Raw genomic sequence first — 17,064 nt, forward strand, 5'->3', positions numbered from 1 at the left:
GACCTGAGAGAGCTTGTACGTCTCTTCTATGTTTTGAGGCATTAAACAATGCAAAGTAGTGGGTGCAGAAAGTAGGGAGCAGAAAACTATCAGTCCGTCCTACCCATTAGCAAGGCAACCTGTTGGGGTTAAAGTTCTTTGACAGACAGAAAGAGCTTTACTACCAGACACCCTTTGGATGGAGACCAAACAGAGGTGTGCAGTCAGCCTGGCTAAAAGTTGTTTAAAAAACGTGTCTGAGCTAAAAAGGCCAATTGTCCAAACCGACAAGGACTGTGTTGACATCCCACATAGAGGAATAGGGAGCATGAGGGGGCGAAGGAAGGAAAATACCTCATCAGCCTGGAGAAAAAGGAACTTTTGTCCAAGGAAGGGAATACAAGGGAGGGTGTCTATCGCATGCAAGGGAGGGTGTCTTTCGCAAACCACTGTAAGGAAAATGTTGATAGTCCTGTTGGAGAAACTCTTCCTGGATAGCAAGGTGAGGAAATTGGCTATGAAAGGAGAGGTGTAAAGGGGATAGAAAATCTGGATTCCGTCCCACTAGCCAATGACTCAAGAAGCCGAGTTGAAGGAGAAAACCTTTTTGTTTCCATGGACCAATCAGTCTTGCATGAGTTGGGAATCTCTGCATGAAAGGAGACTGTTCCCCACTAACCCCAACACCAGCCGGGCCAAGAGGTGGGAGGTGACCATTGAGAGCTAAGGGGTGAGGAGTCCCCCAGGAATCTAGCTGGAGGCCCTGGAACGATGGAAGAAGCTGACTGGTATCTGTTTCACACTCTCGGAGGGAGAGGTACTAGACGTAGGAGGGACAGAAGTGGGGAGTCATCAGACCAAGTGAGTTTAAAAGCAGCAAAACGGAGTAGAGCACAAGGAACTGGACGGAACTGGGCACAATAGACCTCCAGTGTTGAGAGAGGAGTGCACAGCTCAAGCTACTGGCCCTAAGCGCCAGCTCGCAAACATCTGCAGCTGCTTATTGAGACAAGAGGCAAACCAATCCGCTTCTAATGGTCCCCAGAGTAGAAGTCCTCATGATAACCAGACGATTACGCATGCCACAGCTGGAGTCCGGAAAATTATGTGACCTAATTCCACTGAGCTGGAGTTATCCGGACAATCGTCCACCTTGACTGAGGGGTTGTGGTTGACACAAACATTCCTGAGGTCCAACGATTTGGTGGCTAGATGCTTGTACCTGATCATCTCCTCGCCTCTGACTTATTGCACGGCTCATCCATTCAAATGAAAATTAGCAGTTTCATTTGTGATTGAGATTGTGTCTTCCGCAAGGAGCTCCCCAGAACTTGATGTGGAAGGACTATTCTTTGAGAGACCAGGATCGTCCAGTAGAGGCCCCTGGGGGTTGGCACCCTAACTAAGGCTGCTGCCTCCAACTCCTTTACCAAGCCTAGAGCTTAACCAAAAGTGCCTTTAACATTCCAAGCTTCCATGTTCATCAGCCACCAACGTAGTTCTTTTTGACAGTCCTTGTCCATGACAGTCTGAGTCAAACAAGGGAGACGCTGTAGTACAGGGTGCCCGAAAATATCACCTGAGCAAGGGAGAGCATAGTCCCACAAGGCTGGCCAGCTCCCTCAAGGAGAGGGAGGGACGAGATAGACATAACTACCTCTGGATTCGGTGAAGCTTGTCCCTGGGAGTCTAAGGCGGCAGGAGCGATTGTCCTCGAGAAACTCCGGGAGTTCTCTTTTCTAGGATGGGGAGCAGGCAGATTTTTCAAGGTTCTGTATAAACCCCAGGGAGTGGGGCAGAAGCAATGGCTTTTTAGTATAACAGTTTTGCTGTTTTTGTAGATAAATTCCTCTACTGAGAGCACTTCTTGGTCCAGGGCAGTGGAAAGGGGAACAAGGGAGCTGGAAGGAGTGTTCTACGAAGTCTGTGATGAAGAGCCCTGGTCCCTTTGGAGGCCCCAGTGATGTGCAGAGACCTCCTTCCTCTTGGGGAGGAAGAATCATTGCAGTCCAGCCCCATAGAGAGGGATGAGAGAGGGAATGGAGGGAAAGAACAACGTACGCTCACCTGACGCGGAGTGGGAAGAGTGTTGGGAAGGTTTAAATCCGTGCTCGTCACAGCTAACGCTGACTCGTCAACCAAAAGGAGCTTCTTTAATTCAAATCTGAGCATTCTCTACCCTAATATCAGCCTAGACCATATCAACCTCTCCCAGATCCCACCGTCACTTCTTGCTTCTCCCTTAGGACTTCAGCACATGTTTGATGCAGATCAGGACAGTAATGGTGAGGCCGTACTCGCTCCTCTTCGGCAACCGAAAACAGATGTTTACTCTGTATAAGCCACGTGCCCGGTTTAACGTTTTTTGTTAAACTCTGTCTTTCAGAAGGCTCTCATGCGATGTCGGCTCTTAGGAGAACTTTATTAGGGATGTCCTGTCTCAGACATGTCCTGCGACTCCCCACAGGTAGTAGGGTACTCAAAGTGTTGATGTGTCTTCTCTGCAGTTCTTCTACAGCACGAGCAATTCTCCATATTTGTGTGCCCATCATGTCCATGGACAGCACAAGCTCTGCAAGCGCCTCCAAGATATGTCTGCATCCATGATGCACAACAATTGATTTCTTTTTTGTAGAGGGTGAGCTGCCTGGTATGTGAACTCCATGCCTCTTCGAAGCCCGACTCTGATGCCATTCTCAGTTCACTCATGTCACCATGGGCTCCCAGGTATGGTACAAGGCAAAGCTTCTCCTGCCATGCCCCAGGGTTGCTAGAAGAAGCTTCTCTGGAGGACCTGCTTGTTTTCACTTCTTGAGCTTGGACTGATTTCCTCCAAACTTTGTCACATCCCAATCTTTGTTCTTCTTTGTCAGTTCCATGTTTATCCTATTTTGAGTATTCAGATGGTGGAAATCAATAAGGAGGAACATTTAGGTAGCTAAACTTCATGGTTAATGATCTCATACATTTCTATGCAGCGTGCCACCATTTTGAATCTTCCTCTGTCGCCAGCCAAGGGAAAGGTTCACAAGGGTGGGACTGGCTTTGACCAGTAATACTTTACAGGTACGTGTAACTTCCTCCATCTACTTAAGATTGTCTTGCTTAATGATTTTCTTTTTTACCCCAGTCTGTATTCAAAGCCTCTCTTCTGTCTCTCTTTGCCTGCATCACACTCCTCAGCTTAATATTTGTCCTCGTACAATTGCACATTCCTTGTTTTCACTAACCCGCCCCCTGTCCTTCAAACCCACCCCAAATCAAGTCCTCATCTTTCCTGACAAAACACAATCCCAGTGCATTAAACAAACGTCGATCCATCACTTCTCCACAAAACATAACTCTTGTTCCCAACAAGCAAGCCTCATCGTGCAGCAAGGTGTCCATGCCAGATCCTACCCGGAGCCACCAATGCCCTTTGTTCCACACAGACACTACTACCTCTTTCTGTCCATAGTCTGGAATGGGCCGTCCTAAACACTGGCGCACATGCTGCATCCTGCACACTGGCATTAATGCCACATCCTACAAACTGGGACGCATGTGACATCCTTCCCTTACACAATTGTCTGCTCTCTTAACTCGCACTAAGAGTCAGCGCTCTTTGTACACACAGTGTTTCTATCATGCTTTAATCCGCCTTTCTTCCCTGCCTGTGCATTACTTTGGTCCCCACATTGCGTCTTAGGTGCTATGTATGATGTGTGTTTTGCTCGGTTATGGCTCTGTAAGTTGTTTTGTTTTTTCTCATCTCTGTGATTTAGGCTTAAATGCCTCCTGGGAAAATCCTCTTTGCCCAATCTCCAATTACCAGGATGTCTCTCCAACGCTGTATCCCAGGCCCTCCTCTAAAATCGCTTCTGCTTTCGTCTTCAAGAACTCTCCTGCACTCTTCAAAGGTTTCACCCCATCTATCTGGTGCCACCCTGGACCCAGCGTTCCACCCTGGACCCAGCGTTCCACCCAAGACCGTGACGTGGAATGAGGAGTGCCGGCTTGCATTACTACTGGAAGATGAGCTTTTTTTCTCTGAGAAGGGCTGAGTCTGTGCAATGTATCCTCCCCCTTGTGCCTGCTGCAAGAACACTGTATAGGTTATTGAATGCTCCAGTGTGGCAGAATCCTACATTTCCTACCTTGAAGAGTTTGAGCTCCAGGGCCAGGAATGCAAAGGCATTCTCTGCCTGCTATACTTTGCCTTGCCCCATCTCAGACATTAATGGGCACTAGCAGGACCAGTGCCAACTATGCAGTCTTTCAGTGTTCTCCTGGCACATCATTTTAGAGAGTAGCATGGGGCACTACTGTTCCCTCTTCTGGGATGGACACAGAATAGAACTGATGTCCCCTAGATTTAGGTCATGAGCACCCTCAGCTATGGGATCGGGCTTTGTATATCCTCTGTTCGGATAGGGCATTTGGACCTTCGTAGTAGGCTTTCTATTTCCAGACTGGGGTAACTGACTGCGTGCTACAACGTCTAGCCCCCAACAGCACATGCAATCCTCCCCTCACACACTGCCACGCCTTGGGTATAAAGTTGCACCATCTGAACTCAGACGAGACGTCCTTTCCTCTGTAGTCGCACTGGCAATCATGCTTTTTTCTGTAGAAAAAAAAAGCTCCTCCAGCCCCTGTGTCTTAGCAAAAGCCTTACTGTTCGTTCGTTCCACACCTCTGTGCTATGCAACCATCCTCAATCTGTGTCTCTACATTGAGATGAGCCTTTGAATTTCTATCTTCTGTATCTAGTCAGTTTTCCATCCCATAGGTGAGCCTTAATCTCTTGAAAAGTAACAAAAGATGTCCTTGTCTGACTGGACATGAGTTCCCAATCCTGTCACCTGGATAGTGGCCCAGTCTCCTTTGTCTAAATCGCACAAACCTTGTAGCCCGTGATATGTTTGACCACTCATTCAAAAAGCAAGCAGTTACATTTTGAGATTCATGCGGTTATCTCACTTGTCGGGGCATATGTGTTATAGGATAACCTGTTGGTCTGGGTGTGAGGCCTCTGGTACGAGTTGGTGAGGTGCCATATCAGATCAAAATAAAAGGCGTGCTCTAGTCCAAAGTGTGCCAGATTCTGAGCAGATGACCTTTATGCCTAGCCAGCGAAGGTGTGCTTTGTTACCAAAGGAAGAGGCAGGGACCTTTGGTGCTTGTTACTGGCTTCTGTGATGTATGGTTTCTAATCTCCGCTTCTATGCATCATGTCTCAGCTAAGGTCCGTGGACTCCAGTTAGATAGAGTCATTATGTTTTAGATTGATTGTTGTGTTGACACTGTTGAAAACTATAGCTCCAAACTTCACTCTTGTGAAGGTGTGGTTAGAGGGTTCTAGATTTTTTTAAGGAGATGGGATTCTCAGGCGTCTGTTGGTTTTAGAATCCGCTCTTAGAACAGAGATATGACCTGAAACCATGGGTTCAAGGACAGTGAAAGTGTAGACTGGGTTCACAGTCTCTAGTTCTAGACTTAAGGCTTATTTTGAAACTATGGTCAGGGCGTATGGGTTCCACCTCTCAGGAAGGCGGTGTGGCCAGAGGTTCATGGATTCTCATCTTAGCTCTTCAGGAGCAGCTGTTGTCACAAAACCATAGGTTCTGTTCCCTGCTATTCGGGAAGAGCTGTGGTCAGGAGTATATAGATTCTAACCGCTGTAGGTGAAATACTGTAGTCTGGGGTTAATGCGTTCTCATCTCGGCTCTCACAGAAGAGATGTGGTCAAAGGTTCATGGATTCTAATCTCAGCTGGTTGTGAGGCAGTGTGAGCAAGGGTCCATGGGTTCTAGTCTCTGCTCCTACGGAGGTGCTGTGGTGAGGGGTCCATGGGTTCTAGTCTCGGCTTCTATGGAGATGCTATGGTGAGTGGTCCATGGGTTCTAGTCTCTGCTCCTACAAAGGTGCTGTGGTGAGGGAACCCATGGGTTCTAGTCTCGCCTCTTAGGGATGTGGCATGGGTTCTAGTCTCGTCTCTTAGGGAGGTGCTGTTGTGAGGGGTTCATGGAATCTAGTCTCAGCTCTTACGAAGGTGCTGCGGTGAGGGAACCCATGGGTTCTAGTCTCAGCTCTTATGGAGGTGCCATGGGTTCTAGTCTCGGATCTTAGGGAGGTGCTGTGGGTTCTAGTCTCGGATCTTAGGGAGGTGCTATGGTCAGGGGCCCATGGGTTCTAGTCTCCGCTCTTAGGAAGGGGCCCATGGGTTCTAGTCTCGGATCTTAGGGAGGCGCTGTGGTGAGGGGCCCATGGGTTCTAGTCCCAGCTCTTCGGGAGGTGCCATGGGTTCAAGAATCGGATGTTAGGGAGGTTCTGTGGTGAGGGAACCCATGGGTTCTAGTCTCGCCTCTTAGGGAGGTGGCATGGGTTCTAGTCTCGTCTCTTAGAGAGGTGCTGTTGTGAGGGGTTCATGGATTCTAGTCTCAGCTCTTACAAAGGTGCTGCGGTGAGGGAACCCATGGGTTCTAGTCTCAGATCTTAGGGAGGTGCCATGGGTTCTAGTCTCGGATCTTAGGGAGGTGCCATGGGTTCTAGTCTCGGCTCTTAGGGAGGGGCCCATGGGTTCTAGTCTCGGATCTTAGGGAGGCGCTGTGGTGAGGGGCCCATGGGTTCTAGTCCCAGCTCTTCGGGAGGTGCCATGGGTTCTAGTCTCGGATGTTAGGGAGGTTCTGTGGTGAGGGTTTATGAATTCTAGTCTCAGCTCTTACGGAGGTGCTGTGGTGAGAGGTCCATGGGTTCTAGTCTGTGCGCTAAGGGAGGTGTTGTGGTGAGGGGTCAATGGCTCTAGTCTCTGCTTTTAGGGGGGTGCTGTGGTGAGGGGTCCATGAGTCCTAGTCTCAGCTCTTAGGGAGGTGCTGTGCTGAGGGTTCCATGGGCTCTAGTCTCAGCTTTTAGGGAGGTGCTGTGGTGAGGGGTCCATGGGTTCTAGTCGTGGCTCTTAGGGAGGTGCTGTCGTAAGGAGTCCATGGATTCTAGTGTCGGCTCATAGGGAGGTGCCATGGGTTCCAGTCTTGGCTCATAGAGGTGCCATGGTTTCTAGACTCAGAGTTTTAGGGAGGTGCTGTGTTGAGGGGTTCATGGGTTCTGCTCTCTGGTCTTAGGGAGGTTCTGTGGGGGGGGGGGGGTTCGGCTGTTAGAGAGGTTTCTGTCGTGAGGAGTCTGTGGGTTCTAGTCTCCTCTTAGGGAGATGCCATGGGTTCTACTCTCGTCTCTTAGAGAGGTGCTGTGGGTTCTAGTCTCGGCTCTTAGGGAGGAGCTGTGGTGAAGGGTCCATGGTTTCTAGTCTCTGCTCTTAGGGAGGTGACTTGGATTTTAGTCCTGGCTCTTGGGGAGGTGCTGTGGTGAGGGGTCCATGGCTCTAGTCTGTGCTCTAAGGGAGGTGCTGTGGTGAGGGATCCATGGCTCTAGTCTCTGCTCTAAGGGAGGTGCTGTGGTGAGGGGTCGATGGGTTCTAGTCCTGGTTCTTAGGGAGGTGCTGTGGTGAGGGGTCCATGGGCTCTAGTCGTGGCTCTTAGGGAGGTGGTGTGGTGAGGGGTCCATGGGTTCTAGTGTCACCTCTTAGGGAGATGCGGTGGTGAGGAGTCCATTGGTTCTAGTCTCTGCTCTTAGTAAGGTAATGTTGTGAGGAGTCCATGGGGTCTAGTCTCTGCTCTTAGGGAGGTGCTATTGTGAGGGGTCCATGACTCTAGTCTCTGCTCTAAGGGAGGTGCTGTGGTGAGGGGTCCATGGGTTCTAGTCTCAGTGCTTAGGGAGGTGCTGTGGTGAGGGGTCCATGGCTCTAGTCTCTGCTCTAAGGGAGGTGCTGTGGTGAGGGGTCCATGGGTTCTAGTCTCTGCTCTTAGGGAGATGCTGTGGTGAGGAGTCCATGGGTTCTAGTCTCTGCTCTTAGGGAGGTGCTGTTGTGAGGGGTTCATGGATTCTAGTTTCAGCTCTTACGGAGGTGCTGTGGTGTGGGATCCATGGGTTGTAGTCTCTGCTCTTATGGAAGTGCTGGGATGAGGAGTCCACGGGTTCTAGTCTCTACTTTTAGGGAGGTGCTGTGGTGAGGGGTCCATGGGCTCTAGTCTCAGTGCTTAGGGAGGTGCTGTGGTGAGGGGTCCATGGGCTCTAGTCTCACCTCTTAGGGAGGTGCTGTAGTGAGGGGTCCATGAGTTCTAGTCTCAGCGCTTAGGGAGGTCCTGTTGTGAGGAGTCCATGGATTCTAGTCTCTACTTTTAGGGAGATGCTGTGGTGAGAGGTCCATGGGCTCTAGTCTCAGTGCTTAGGGAGGTGCTGTGGTGAGGGGTCCATGGGCTCTAGTCTCACCTCTTAGGGAAGTGCTGTAGTGAGGGGTCCATGAGTTCTAGTCTCAGCGCTTAGGGAGGTCCTGTTGTGAGGAGTCCATGGGTTCTAGTCTCTACTTTTAGGGAGATGCTGTGGTGAGAGATCGATGGGCTCTAGTCTCAGTGCTTAGGAAGGTCCTGTCGTGAGGAGTCCATGGCTGAGGGGTCCATGGCAGTCTCGGCTGTTAGGGAGGTCTTGTGGTGAGGGGTTCACGGGTTCCAGTTTCAGATCATAGGTAAGAGGCATGGGCAGGATTTCTTAGCCTCTGGTCCCACTTCCTTTGGCAGAGCTGTGATCAAGACTCCATGGGTTGTACTCTGCTATTAGGGGAGAAGAGTTGTACTTTGTCATCCTTGGGTACCGGTCCCAGCTTTTAGAGAAGAGGAGTTAGGAGTATATGGGCTCTGGGTTTATCTCTTACGGTAGAACTGTGATTAGGAGTCCATTTATCTAATCCATCTGTTGGGAAGGTGTCTTAGTTTAGAATATTTTGTTTCTGGTGTTTGGAGGTTGAGAATCAAAGGGCTCTGAGTGTCAGGAGGTCAGGAATCTAAGGTTTCTGTTCGTATCTCTGGGGTAGGGTTGTTAGAGAGCAAGGTGATGGGTTATAGACGCTGCTTTCATGGCCGAGTTGTGGTTCGGAATCTGTGGGGTCTAATCTTCTGTAAGCGTTGTAATACTGATTGTCCTCTGAGCTCTTGGGTTGGTTAAGGCACTGTGGTCAAGAGTCCATGTGTCTGCTGACAGCGCTTGAAGATGGGGTCAGGGGCCCATGTGCTCCAATGTTATCTGTATTATATGCTTTCTACTATTTGCCAAGAGGTGTCATTGGATGATGAGGAGCTCTGTTCTTGGCTGCTTGGGGAGAAGTGAGATTGAGGCTCCAAGGGTACTAGTAGTTGGTTTCTGGTTAGCTCAGGGGATCACTTTTAAACTCTTAGGTGGAATGTGTGATCTATGGGCCTAATTCTCAGGTCTTAAGGAGAAAGACTTGGCAAGAGCAAGTGGGTTTTAGGCACTGATCCACAAATAATATCTGGTAGTAGCTTGATTTACTCCTAAATTTATTGGAATGAGACGCTTACAGAAAAACATTTGGGTCTAGGGCCCTTTGGTAAGAGGTGCTTGCTTGTGGTCTCAGTTTTCAAGGATGAGCGGGGGCTTGAATGCATGTGTTCTAGACCTAGGCATGAGGTGAGAACATGATTTCGTCATTGAGCTCCGAGGTAGGAGTTGTAGTCTGTTGTGCTTGGTTCTTATCTTATATTTTAGGAAGCACGGGCAGCCAGAAGCCATGTGCTACAGTCTTCGCTCTTAAGGAGCAGCGTGATCAGGAATATTCTGGGTCTCGTCTTGCGTACGAAGTGGAACTGGACAATAATGACTTCTGTTTTCAACTCTAAGAGGAAAAGTGTGGTCAGTACTCTGTGTCATCCAGTCTTGATTTGAAGGTAGGAGGCGTGCTATAAAAACCCTGGCTTCTAGTTTATATGAGGTGCAAGCAGAAAGTTATAGTTTTGATGGTCTACTCTATTCTTGAGTAATCGTTTTAATCAAAAGACATGCATTTCTAGTATTTGATCCAAAGACAGATGTAGCCAGGACTCCATGGTTTCTAGTCATAAATCAGCGGATTCCATCAGTAAAATTTAGAGCTCGGATTCTGAAATATAGCAGTGGTGTTCACTTGAAAGGTATAGCACTGTTCCTGCAGCCCTAAGTTTTTGAGTCTTTGCGTACCTCCAAGCATTTTTACCCTCTGCTTTCTTGTGGCCATTATACTAAAGGCTGTGCACATGCTTTGTATTTTGAGGACCAGGCGGATTAGTGAATAAGAACGTGTTACCTGAGTAAGCAAGTAGAATTTTTCACTACTTTGCACCAAGAGAATACACATGTTACTGCTTACAAGGACAGGACTTTCGTGTCATTACAAGTGGCTTGTTTCCCTTTTCACTGTGTCAACTCGCCCCTTTGAACGACAGGTGTAGCCTATTGCAGCAGTAATACTTGAAGAGTGTCTGGCACTGCTGCAGGCGGGGGCAGATTGTTGGCATGTTTGTGGTTGGCATTTCTCCTTATCATTTACTTCTACGTCCCAGCCCTGGAAGAACAGTGACCCACAGGAGGAGGAACTCGGTCTCCTGTCTGCCATGTGCAATGATCAGAGACTCCGTGACCTCAGCGATAAGGACCAGGCCCCGTTCTTTGCATTTTTTTGTTTTTGGATTTTTTTAAATCTAAAATATGAGTATAGGTGTTGGATTGAATTGTCCGGAGGTATATTGTTGGTACAGGGATGCCTCAAAGCACCGAGGAGCTGAATCTTTCCTGCCCTCTCCTGCCAGGTCAGGGTGTTATGGGAATTTCAGAGCAGTGCCAGGTAGCTGGGCCAGGATCCTGTGTAGTGCCTGCTGCAAGGAGCCTTGTTTCATGGGACTGTATGGATCAGCCAATCTAGATTATTGGAGGCATCTCCAGCCTTGGTATAACCACATCAGCATCAAAAATTAGAAATAAAAAGTGCAAAAGTTGGAAAGATACCTCCCTTATCTGTGTTGAAATGCATTCAATGTACCAGAATATTGCAGCTCATCGAAGAGCCAAGACCACACGCAACTGTGATTATCTAGTTTCTGATGAGAACTTTGTCATTTAGCACAGCATTCTCTCAATCGCGTAAAGACTACAATACTATTTAAAGGTGTTGCAAATGTTTAGCTTTGGGGGCGACAGTTACCCCAGAATAAAACTGGGCTAGCCGCAGGACACAGCTTAAGGTACTGGAGAGAGCAATACTGCCTCCCATCACCCTCAACGGCGCCTTCCTGACATGGGGAAGGGGGTTAAGCGACTACAGAAGGCTTCGGTTGCCCTGCTTTTAGAGCTTGCTAATCAGGGAGTTGAACCAAAAGCAGACCCAATCCTCACCAACCCCATGTCTCATGACTGCAGTGCATTGCTTTGGTGTTAGTTATCTGTTTTTATAACATGTATAAAATATTTAAGCTGTTTGTAGAAATGCTCACAACCGTATTCCACAAAGCGAGTGGTGAACAGAGCCGCTGCATGCGGAAGGTTAGAAGATTGATTTCCCAGCCTTTGGATCTTGCTGGCCCTGAGGTTCAGCCTCGTGGAATGTGAGACGGTAGCTCACTCTTGAGGGACAGTGCATTGACTGTCCTCCTTATCCGACATCCATGCTCCCGCCCCACCACTGAGACCCCTCCCTGCTCTGAGAAACGCCAGCTGGAACCTTTCTTACGGCATCTGTTGGTGCTCTTGGTCTCCAGCCTCTCAGAAGACACTACACATAAGGATATCTTTGTTGACATTCGTTGTCCGAGACATGGTCACCTGTCCACTGTATTCTCTTAAGAAGCAGGAATAATAACCACAAGTAAATAGTTTGAAACCTTTCATAATACATTTAGTTGAAAACATTCAGCAGGAAACATTTAGTTCATAATTGTTAACATTTTACATGTACTTGGGGAAAAAATAGTTAAAAAATGTTTGGGGGTAACGTAAAGATGTGGGGGGTTTATCCCCCAGCCTGGCCATTACCTCTACTTTGGCCATTCCTTCTATTTTGGCTATCATCTTGCCTTGCATTACGTTAACTGGGCATTTACTCTTCTAATTCCAGCCCTAGCAAATTGGGACACTGGTATGAGGTCATGGAAATGGTAGGTCGAGGTAACACCTACGTTATTAATGTGCAAAAGTGTTAGTGATTTCCTAATGTCTCTTATTACCAGCACCTGTTGACTTTTCTCCACATCACAACACTCGCATGTGCAGGGCATGGAGTCTAACTATGTTATTAATCACACCATCTGTTACAGGCTGTATATGTGCTCTGCCTGATAAGTGACAACACACTGAGGAGTTTGTAGGGTGGGAAGAGACCTCTGCCAGCCGTAAAGTAAACTAATAAATTGGGAATGGAATGGATCTCCATTTCTTCTGTATTTGCTCTGAAGCTGAAGTGTCATTCATAAGATTGTGCCTTGGAGGCTAGCTCAGTGCAGAGCAGTGTGGCTGCAGCCATTCGCAGGCGTCCTTCTCGAACGCGCTCCTTGTGCCAGCGACACCCCACCTTACCTGCAGTACTCCCCTTAAACATCAACTCCAGGCCTACATTGCTCTCTTGCACTTTTACAGATCTCCGCTCTGACTCCACTTCCTCTGTCCATCTTGTGAGGTTTCCTCGTCTTTCCTTCTCTTCCGTGATGGCCTGAGGGATCTTCTTCTCACCTTCCACGATGTCCCCAGCCACCACCCTCGTGCTCTGGTCTCTTTCGCCCTCCCACTTTGTGGAATCGCCCCCCGAATATTTATATCCTTGATATCTGTGATAATCCATTGTTTGCCAGCGAGCAGCGCTCCCGTTCACTACACTGTAAATGCTGTTTTCCCTTTAATGTCATGAGCTGCTTCAGCTGTTATTAAAGGTGGACTGAGCTGAAGAGTGACCGACTCTTTGTCTTTCTTTGAGCTGCAGCGTCCTGGGGTTGGGTGTTGGACCGTAAGTGGCGTCTCACCATGGGCTGTGTATTCACAAAGCTTGCAGTGCCCTGGCTTTGGGTCACAGAGTGCAGTTGACGTTAAGGGTCGTGTACAGGTACACGGGTAGACCCCTGCGGAATCCCAGCTAACAGCAGGTCTCTTTAATGTGAATTCTCCAGCGTGTGTCTCTGTCAGATGGATATCCCCAGTGCAAGTCAGAAGGAGTGAAATGCAGAATATATTTGAATCCGACACCCTTGCTTCACAGCCATAGACTCATGCAGAGGTATCTTTAACACCGACCAAGACCCTTCAAAGAATAACGCTGCACAGAGAGACGACATTCAGACCTAGCTTCCTGTACACATCCGCCAGAGTGGCAGGATAATGGTCTACTGAGCTCTACTTGACCACACGGTAGAGCACCGGAAGGAATCCGCACAGCTAAGGTGCCCACAGATAAGTGATCCTCCATACTAACCACTGCAGAATGATGGGTTACAAATAAATAAACATTGTCCAGAGCCCTTTAGGGCACAAGGAAAGCTTGCCGCCCCAGTAAAGCCAAGGAGCTTACTGCAGTAATATGTCTGCAGCCGTAGAACCTATCCCCCACATGAACAGCCAGTCACCATAGTCAGTAATGTCTACACCGGCCTATTTGCCTGTAGACCAGCAGCTGCCAGTAGACTCTTCTCAAACACAAGAACAGTGCACCCCTAGACACAAGCCCGAGATCCTTTCTCACACTCCTTCTCTGGTATGATCAAGTCAGAATAATCTGGGAGCAGGAAACTAAAATACTGTCACCCAGATAAAGTGTTTTCAGGTGCCCTTCTCAATAGAAGTTCTGCCATCCAAAAACCCCCTTCACATTCCCAACCTAATTCCGAAAAGCTTTCCCCTTGTCCGAGACGCCACAGACAAGTGATCTAAAGACGCATGCACACCTGAAATAATGCTACCTCCCTGTTACCACCACATGAAAACCAGAGACTGGATGGATGTCTGTGATGGCGATTGTAGAAATCTCTGTGATTCAACCACCTGCAACCAAGTGCAGTTCTTGATAAATGTGTCCCCACATTGTGTGTGCGTACAGAAAGAATCTCCTCACCATCCTGCATCCAGTGCTCTGCCTCACTCGTTCTACTATCCAAGTGGTTGTTCCTTCTGGTGTCCTGAAACTTTAAAGCATGCAATCCTCCCAACTCATGCGCTTGGACAGTCGTGAACGACCAATAATATTTGCTTCGCTCAAGTAGTTCACCATGGAGACCTCAGGTAATGATTTCAAAACATTAAATTTAGGAATATCAGCCCCTGTGTATTCATGTGCCCATCAGCTCACAAGTCATGGATGATCTTGGAACCAAACATAATCGGAAACACAATATGTGCCTGACCTCCAGAAACGGAACTGGAGAAGGGCCACTCAGACATGTTTATGAAAGATCTCATGGCACAGAAGACCCACCTTTGCCAACCCTACTGAAGCTTGACCAGCCATCCTGTGAACCACTATGAAGCCAAATTCAGTAGCAAGAAGTACAAAATTGTCTCGGCAACAACCTGTGTTTAGTGAGACAAAAGCGCTGACCCCTGGAACCTCACCTGTGATCATACACATTCTTGGGGTCACAAGCGTACCTGCCCGTGAATTAAAAGGTCCAAGTCCAGACTATGAGTCTGGCCGCTTTTGGTTCTTAAAACTGTCCCAAATCTACAGGGAGCTACTAGCCCCATAATCATCACACACAACCCTGGGCCAACTAAAGAAATTGTATACTCCCACAGGACACGTGGCACCATCATTTATGTATGACTTATGTTTATATACCACAACTTAACCGAGGAGGTGTCTGCTCACTGTACAACAGGAAAACACTGGGGCTCCTGTTTGCCTGTTACCTAAAGCCAACAAGTAACAAAAGAGGGTAATTAATTGTAAAGTAACATTTCAGAAACCTTCTCAGCAGAGAGAATTGAACCATGAATTCTGAGAGTAAAATGTGTAATCTGCATGGGGACCAAGAGGGAAAACCGAAAGATACAGACAGAAGGTCTCATCAGGCTGGACGGTATAGCTACAGGAATTAAGTTTGTGTAAGGAGATGAGTGCGGATAAGACAAGGGTGGAGTAACAACCGTAGGAGGGTGGAAGAGGAAAAAGAGGGAGAAGTGAAAACTTCTAGTATAAGACCGAGTAGAGAGAAACAAAGAGGGCATGCCACGTTCCCATGGGGGAGGTGTCTCTGCCAAGAAGAGATCGAAGGCCTGGGGCTTGGTGGGAGCTGTGGAGGTACAGGAGACTAAAGAAGGATTAAAGGGAAACTGATTAAAAATAAAATTGAGGACAGTCAAGGAGCCTTGTTCAGATGGAGTTTACGCAAGTACAGTTTTAGTTCTTTGCAGAATTGACGGCGGTCCTGAGAGCATCTTAGATCAATGGTAATGAGTTGCAGATAGCAAGAGCTCCTGCGGAAGCAAGGTGTGATTGTTCTGCTGGAATTCAATGTTTGTGGTGTGAGTCTAAACGTCTTGATATTGCTCGCAATCTTGTTGCCACCAGAGAGATTAAAAGAGGCAGTGAGATACCCGGGCATTGATTTGTGTATGTTCGTATATGATGAACACCCACTTGAATCTTATTCCTGCCAGTTAGGAACGTAGTGTGAAATGTAGCAGCAGTCGCCTTGTAGGAGAACCCACACCTGTCATAACCAGGGTCTCTGGTCACACGTTTGAATGTATTGCTTTCAGGTGCTTCTCCACCTCAAGATGCAACCGGTGCAGGCAATATGACCGCTGCCACATGCCTACAAGTTTAGAACGGGAGATGGCGATCATGCTTAGCCTTCAGAAAGTATACATTGTGTTATGTTTCTCTGCGAGCTCATTTATTTGAGGATTTGTCAGCGTTTAGTGGGGAAAAAAAATTCTCATGAAAATATACTAAAGCTGTGTACCTGAAATAGTATAACTCGGATAAGTCTAGACCAAGTTGCGTGAATGCTGGCTATTAAACCTGTCTGGTATGAAAGGACTTGGCTACACCCATATTTGACTCTGTTTGATTTTTCCTTATTACAGGACTGGTCCAGCAGTCTACAGGGGCATGACCTGAGGACCAGGCTTTAACTGGGCCACTCAAAAGTGTCCACCTTTTTGTTTCTTAGCCACTCAAATGTACATTTGACTACCTTCTTTGCATCATCTTGCTAAAAAAGTGAACTTTGTTGATGTTTCTTTTCTTGCGGAGGCCAACTGAGAGAATTTGTCTGTTCGAGGCATGTGGGCTGCTGAATTCATATCTGTACATAGATCGCCGCCTAGTGTTGGGTCCGGATGATTGCACATTGTCGTCCTGGAAGAGTCTTCGAAGCATCCTGAGATGGGTGACTCCTCCCCTGGACCACAGTGCGCATGGGCATCCTCTCCATCCCCAGATTGTTTTTTTCCGCCATTGGGTTCGGATGCAACTATCTTAGCTCAACTTCGGAATACTTAGTTTAGGCCAAAAGGCCTATAGTTTTCGTCGGTACAGTTACCGTTCGGTGTCGACTACTAGTCCTAGTGCTCCACACCCTTTTTCAAACTTTCGATTCGACTTGGTCAAAACTTCGACGCTCCATCGACGATGGAATCGAGAACTCCGTTCAAGAGGTGTCCGTTGTGCCACGCCAAGTACCCTCACATCGACGTCCACCCGGTCTGTAACAAATGTTTCTCGCCGGATCACGACGAATCAAAATGCATGGCCTGCGCACGGTTCCGATCCAAGAAAACTCTACGGAACCGACGGGCAGCGAGACTCGAGGCGCAGCAGGCAGCGCCCGCACCCACCAACATATTCAGCACCGAGGACGAGGACGCCGAGAGCGTGGAAGAAATACTATCTAGCCCCGCTTCGGAGCATGGTTCCCGATCGGACGACGATGACGAAGAGCTCTTTCGACGTGAAGAAGCCGTCGACGAGGTAGGGGACATCAACGAAGCCTATGGGGCTGAAGAAGACAGCTCTCTCGAGGAGTTAGGCCAATCCGTCGAAACGGAGGCCGAAATTAGTCGTCAGGCTCCGGTCGAGGGATCGCCTTCGGGCCTTACCCAAGACCTAACCCATGGTTCCTCGGCCCCGCCTTCCGGCCCGGCACTGAACACTATGCAAGAGCCAATATTACCCAAGACGACCGGGTTGTTAAACCCAAAAACATCCATCGCTCCAGTCCCTTCGAAAGCGAAACTGGTGGT

General features: G+C 48.3%; 1 protein-coding gene across 8 annotated transcripts in view; it reads left to right on the forward strand.

The window, feature by feature from the left end:
* The window catches only part of KLC4 (kinesin light chain 4), a 595,564-nt gene that overhangs the window by 476,520 nt on the left and 101,980 nt on the right, over positions 1 to 17,064 (forward strand). For 3 of the 8 annotated variants that reach the window (XM_085610151.1, XM_085610153.1, XM_085610154.1), the window contains exon 14: positions 3,744 to 4,819. The exons of the other annotated variants lie outside the window; for them this stretch is intronic. In XM_085610151.1, coding sequence (XP_085466277.1) covers positions 3,744 to 3,749 — 6 coding nt within the window. In that variant the 3' untranslated portion in view covers positions 3,750 to 4,819. Of the gene's footprint in view, positions 1 to 3,743; positions 4,820 to 17,064 lie in introns of those variants that run through there. 8 annotated transcript variants of the gene reach the window in all.

The sequence above is a fragment of the Triturus cristatus genome, chromosome 6 (assembly GCF_964204655.1).
Source record: "Triturus cristatus chromosome 6, aTriCri1.1, whole genome shotgun sequence".
NCBI classification, from domain to species: Eukaryota; Metazoa; Chordata; class Amphibia; order Caudata; family Salamandridae; genus Triturus; species Triturus cristatus.